Below are 6,000 nucleotides of genomic sequence, written 5' to 3'. Positions count from 1 at the left end.
TCGGCCCACTACAGGCCTATCGGTGTACTGCAGGCCGACTGGACCCTGTCGGCCAACTGCAGGCCGACTGGGCTTGAATCTGGTGGCCGACAGCCCAATCGGCCAGCAGCAAACTGATGGGCCTCCAGTCGGCCTGTTGTGGGCCGACTGGGCTTTGTCGGCCTGCAGTAGGCCGATGGTGTATTATTTTTGAAAAATCTTTTTTTGCGTATTATTTCTGTAATTTTTTTAAAAAAATGTATTATTTAATTTTTTATAGCTAAATTGCAATCCTGACGTTGGAGGCAGCAGCTGCCCACGACGCGGTGCCGCTGCGTGAAGGGATCAACTTTGTGCGCCGCCGTCCCCGCGCGCGAAGATCTCCACCTGTAACGCGGACAGCCTGCTCTCACGCGTCGTTGCTGCCCATGACGACAGCCTCAGACTCGATCGTTACGGCTGTTGCCTACCTTAACCCACAGTCAGAATCGCCTAAGCATTTCTCTATAAATACCAGCCTCCTCCCATCCCAATTCACAACTCGCAGCTCAAGTACAGCTTCTCCACACTGAGCTTAAGCATCTGCTTGCTATCAACTCATCTCAACTCCTCTCCAAATCACCATTAGCAGCTACCAGATGGCACGCTTCGCCGTGGTAGCCGCCATCCTCGCCCTCCTCGCAGTCGCCGCCGCCGCGCAGGGCCCCATGCCGGCGCCCCGGATGGCCCCGCTACCGGCCCCTCCGGCGAGGTCCCCGGCCACCGCCCCTGCGCCGGTCGCCACGCCGCCGACCGCAGCGTCGCCGTCCCCGATGGCCTCTCCCCCTGCCCCGACCACCGACGCTCCCTCCGCGATGACGCCGTCCGCGGTCTCCGCCACACCCTCCGGCGCCCCCATCGGCGCCCCCACCGGCACCCCCGCGAGCTCCGCCGTGCACTCATCGGCCGCCAGCTTCGTCGCAGTCGCCGGAGCGGTCGCCGCCTCCATCCTGTTCTAGATGCAGGCGACCACTCTGCTTGCTGTTGTCTATACAGTTTTCATTGTTTCTGAGATTCTTTATTATAGATCGAGTAAAGGTTACACGACATTGCGATGTAATCTTGTCATGAGATTATTATGAATATAAAATTCGTTCATTTGTTACCTTCTATATATTCTCATCTCGTGGATGTGCTCGACCCTTTTCAGCTTAAGTTTCTGACACACTACGGGCTACAAATTCAGTTTCAGTATAATTCTTACGTACAAGCTACTCTGTTCTTCACGGTAGTTCTCTGAATTTACTATTTGGAGTGGGGAAAACCAGCATTAACGACTATAGAACAGAGGAAACTGGCCGTTTTTACATGATTCAAAGCTCACATTTGCCGATCCTGTGAAAGTTTTTTCTTTTGTGTATGTCAAAGAACCACAAGATGGTACTCCACATATAGGACGATAAAAGAAATGCCGAAGAGCTCAACTACAGAATGAGGGGTAAAAATACCTCGGTTTGTTACCCATGCCACTAACTTTTTATAACCATGATTGTCCCGCTTATCAGATGAAAAGACCATGTTACAAAATTCTAAAGCTTACGCCCCAATTTAAATTGAGCTGTGCGCAATCTACATTGTATATTCGCCGCTTCTCCAACATCTTAGTTGCCCCCTCATCTTTTAGAAAAAAGTCGCCCAAAGTGACACAGTCACATTAAAACCTCAAATATGCTCTAAAATCTCAAAATGATCTTCTAGTTCCCGGGAGAATTAGCAGATACCCATTTCCATGAAAAAGAAGGGGGTGTTTCCTGTATTTCTACAACAAAATCTACCATATGTGAAATGTTAAATTATGTGAAAAGAATGGTACAAGCAATGACCTCAGGTAACGCTTTGTCATGCGAAGTCATTGGACATACTCAGTATCTTGTGTCATTTCCTTGACCCCGAGAATAAACTTGTTCTCTTCCCTACTCATTATCGACATGTAATACACAAAAGCGCGAAAAAGACTGCCCACAAATGTGTTGTTCCTCAATATAAGATGGCACATGCGCAGGGTTCCTGCAAGAAGAACAAGTCATGTGAGAACGATGTGTTATGCCTGCGTTGATAGAGAAGAAAAAATGACCTAGTTTTCCACACACATTTGAGATTATTTGCAAGAAAAACAAGTGTTTATTGTACCGTCCTGCTAACTAAGTGCAATGACCCTCCTCCCCAGCAGCGGGAGAGAGCTCCGCCGCCGCCGCCGCCTAAGCTCCCGCCATCGGCCACCTCCTTCACAACAGAGACTCGGGGGCGACCTCCCTCCCGCCGCTGGCGTAGCCACCTCCTCTCCCTCCCTCCCTCCCTCGCCGCCGCATGAGGCTAGCGCAGGGCAAGCCCGTGGCGCAGTCGAGGACTGCGGCGGAGGGGCCCTTGCTGCTTCGCCTTGCGCTCAAGAGCGATTGGATCTGGGGCGGCAGCCGTTCCGGCGAGGCCCCTCCGTGCTGCGGTGAGCGGCGGGGCTGGCGTGGTGCCGGTGATTTGGTCGGACGGCCGACGGATCTTCGGTGAACCAGGGCCTTGCGTGGGTGCTCTGGCGGCCGGCGACGCCTGATCTGGCCGCTGTCCTTTGGCCCTGATCGGTGTGCTTCTCTCCTGCGGGTTCCTGGCGGTGTCGGCATGGCTTGCCGGGACCCTGGCCGGTGGCTGCGGGTGGAGCTGGTGGAGGAGATCTAGATTGGGGAAAACCCTTGGTCGGCCTCGGCCGGCCGCACCGACAACGATGCTCAAGGGCGCCGCTTTTCTTCTTGGAGACGTCGGTCTACGTCTGCTCCTCTACTTCCCCCTACCTGCCTCTCGGGTGAAAACCCTAACTCCGGTGGGCGGCGGCGGCGTCCTTGACGTCGTGACCTTCCTGAAGGCGTCGCCTTGAGGGCTGAGTGGTGGTGGGCACTGTGTGGGTCCTTGACGGTAGCTGGTGGTGGAAACTGCTTCGGGGAAAACCCTAGGATCTGGTCTCCTAGATCGGACGATGGTGGTACTGTGGTGCCGTTTCTTTCTTGGGAGCGGCATTTGTGGAATAGCGTTGGATGACAGATGCAGGAGGTGGAACGACTTCGTCTTGCACAGAGCTTTGGTGGAGCTGTCAAGTCATGCCTGGCCGACAGGTGCTACGCTAAGCCATGCCTGGTTGGTAGGTGCTACGCACGACAGTCTTCCAGAGTGTTTGCGTATGGACAGATGAGCGTAAGGCGGTGGCGCTGTTGGGCGCCGTGGTGGCGTCAACGGATGTCCAGACTGGCAAGGATGATGCGGATTTCTCTCCTAAATATGGGTCAGTGGTCCGATGATGATGTCAGCTTCTAAAGCGTGTGCATGTGGTATGCGCTTTAGGTCTGCTGCACCGGCTGTTGGTCCCGATCGTTATGTGGATGGATTGGCGACGAGACCGGTTTTATATATGGGGAGTGAGAGCACTCCACATTATCGAGTTTGTAGGTGTGAGTGGTAGTTTCGGATGGATTGATGTATATTTTTGTCAGATCTTTATGAATAATTAATAAAGATGGCTGCATGCATCGATTGATGTAGAGGCCGAGGGTTTAACCTCCTTTTCAAAAAAAAAACCTAAGTGCACGTCCACTAGTTTAGATTCAAGTAATGGTTTTGTACATTTTGCATGTTCAATGCATATTATATTTTGTACCGCATTTCATCTCTTATTTGTCGAGTAAATTTCCGTAAGTGGGGTAAAAGCTGGTAAAACATTCACTAAATTGAGTAATCCGGACGAAAAACGATAAAATTGTGTCATATGCCTAAAAATTGTTGAAGTAGGTATAAAAACTAGAATTCACCCTTCTTCCTTTTGCAGTATCTCTAATTCGTTGCGGTAGTGCATCTTTTTGTACCGGCACTTTATCATATCTTCTGTATTGTAGCTATCTGTACCAATTAAGAACTCATAAAACTATCATTCTGCATGGATGGTGAGCTATCTCAAAAAGAAAGAACTGGTAAAACTTCTGGTCGCTAACTTGTACTCATGGACGAAACCATCGCCTCATTTTCCCTCCGTAATTTGGCGTACTCTTTGTAGTACCAAGTCAAAACTCTGCATAATTTTCTACTGGCCTACCATCGAGCAGCCAATGTACCGGTCCATCTATGTGCAAAACATGCTTGCACGCTGATAGTCACCGAGAGTTGGACTGATTCCAGACCTTCCTTCCTGCTCACCAGCTTATTGGCTGATGATGCAAGGAGTCCTTTCGTTGAATAAAAGCTCCCAGGTTTGAATGAAAAAAAAAACCGTCCACGGACTACCAAACGTATACGTGATTCAGCAGCTGACTCCAAGCCTCAACAGAAAAACGGTACTATGTCCAATCTTGACGTTGTTGACGCAACGTGTCGCAAAACTAGTCGTTGGACCTTCCCCTGGTTTTACTATGTCCAATGTTGACGTTGGAGGCTGCCCACGACGCGGTGCCGCTGCGTGAAGGAAGGGATCAACTTTGCGCGGCGCCGTCCCCGCGCGCCGAGATCTCCACCTGCAACGCTGACAGCCTGCTCTCACGCGTCGTCGCTGCCCATGACGACAGCCTCACACTCGAACGTTACAGCTGTTGCCTACCTTAACCGACAGTCGGAATCGCCTAAGCATTTCTCTATAAATATCCTCCCATCCCAACTCACAACCCGCAGCTCAAGTACAGCTTCTGCAATCTACAGAGAGCCTAAGCATCCACACTCTATCATCTCATCACCTCTCCAAATCACCATCAGCACAGCTACCAGATGGCTCTCCTCGCCGTCGCCGCCGCCATCATCGCCCTCCTCGCCGTCGCCGCCGCCGCGCAGGGCCCCATGCCGGCACCCAGGATGGCCCCGCTCCCCGCACCTCCGGCAAGGTCTCCAACCAATGCTCCTGCGCCGCTCGCCACCCCGCCCACCGCCGCGTCGCCGTCCCCGATGGCCTCTCCCCCGGCCCCGCCCACCGACGCACCGACCGATGCTCCCTCTGCGATGACGCCGTCCGCGGTCTCCGCGACGCCCTCCGGCGCCCCCAGCGGTGCCCCCACAGGCACTCCCGCAAACTCTGCCGTGTACTCATCCGCCGCCAGCTTCGTCGCAGTGGCCGGAGCGGTCGCCGCCGCCATCGTTTTCTAGATGCAGCGACGACTATGCTACTCTGCTTGGTGTTGTCTATACAGTCTCATTGTCTCTGAGATTCTTTGTTATAGACGGAGGAAAGGTTACACGACATTGCGATGTAATCTTGTGACGAGATTATTATATGAATATAAAATTCTTTCATTTGTTACTTCTTATTGCCCTGTAACAGATGTGAATTTTCCTTTTCAGCTTAGTTTCTGATATACTGCAGGCTACAAATTCAATTCAGCATAATTCTTACCAGCTACTTTGTTCTAGCATGTTTGTCAAACGACATTTTAGCATGTTCTTCTCAGGGTAGTTCTCTGATTTGTACTAGTGTAAGATTGGGGAAAATCAGCATCAACGACTGTAGAACACAGGAAACTGACCGTTTTTAGATGATTCGAAAATCAAATTTGTCTATCATGTGAACAGTATTTTCCACGTAAAATGATAAAAGAAATACCGAAGAGCTCAACTACAGAATGAGGGGTGAAAATACTTCGGTTTCTTACTTGTGCCACTTACTTTCTGTAACGATGATTGCCCCGCATATCTGATGAGAAGATCCGGTTACAAAATTCCAAAGCTTATATCCCAATTTATAATTAGTCATGCACAATCTATGTTGTATATATTTTCTCCTATCCAGCATCTTATTTTGAAGTGACAACGGTCACATTATAACCTCAAGGGATTTTTATTTCTGTGCCCCTGATTCGTTAGTTGTATTCATTCATCCCCACACTGTTAACTTTTGCACACTTTTCTCCACTCCCTTGCCCGAAACCCTCAGAACAGGTTAAAACGGACGTTGCCGTCGGGTCAATGCATTTGACCGTTAAATCTGACGAGTGGGCCCGCATAGGGCCGAGTCCACCTTTGACCGTT

General features: G+C 50.9%; 2 protein-coding genes across 2 annotated transcripts; both read left to right on the top strand.

Annotated features, from left to right (window-relative positions):
* Positions 1-452: 452 nt before the first annotated feature.
* Positions 453-1,130, top strand: LOC109770414 (uncharacterized). Its single transcript, XM_020329114.4, has one exon. It carries the CDS (start codon positions 618-620, stop codon positions 975-977), a length of 360 nt encoding a protein of 119 aa, XP_020184703.1. The 5' UTR covers positions 453-617; the 3' UTR covers positions 978-1,130.
* A 3,508-nt stretch (positions 1,131-4,638) lies between these two features.
* On the top strand, positions 4,639-5,275 carry LOC109770413 (uncharacterized). The gene has a single exon (XM_073497026.1). The coding sequence runs from the start codon at positions 4,750-4,752 to the stop codon at positions 5,119-5,121; it is 372 nt and encodes a 123-aa protein (XP_073353127.1). The 5' UTR covers positions 4,639-4,749; the 3' UTR covers positions 5,122-5,275.
* Positions 5,276-6,000: the final 725 nt, after the last annotated feature.

Source organism: Aegilops tauschii, chromosome 4, assembly GCF_002575655.3.
Source record: "Aegilops tauschii subsp. strangulata cultivar AL8/78 chromosome 4, Aet v6.0, whole genome shotgun sequence".
Classification (NCBI taxonomy): Eukaryota; Viridiplantae; Streptophyta; class Magnoliopsida; order Poales; family Poaceae; genus Aegilops; species Aegilops tauschii.
The sequence above is the reverse complement of the archived record's forward strand: the minus strand, read 5'-3'. Positions and strand labels throughout refer to the sequence as shown.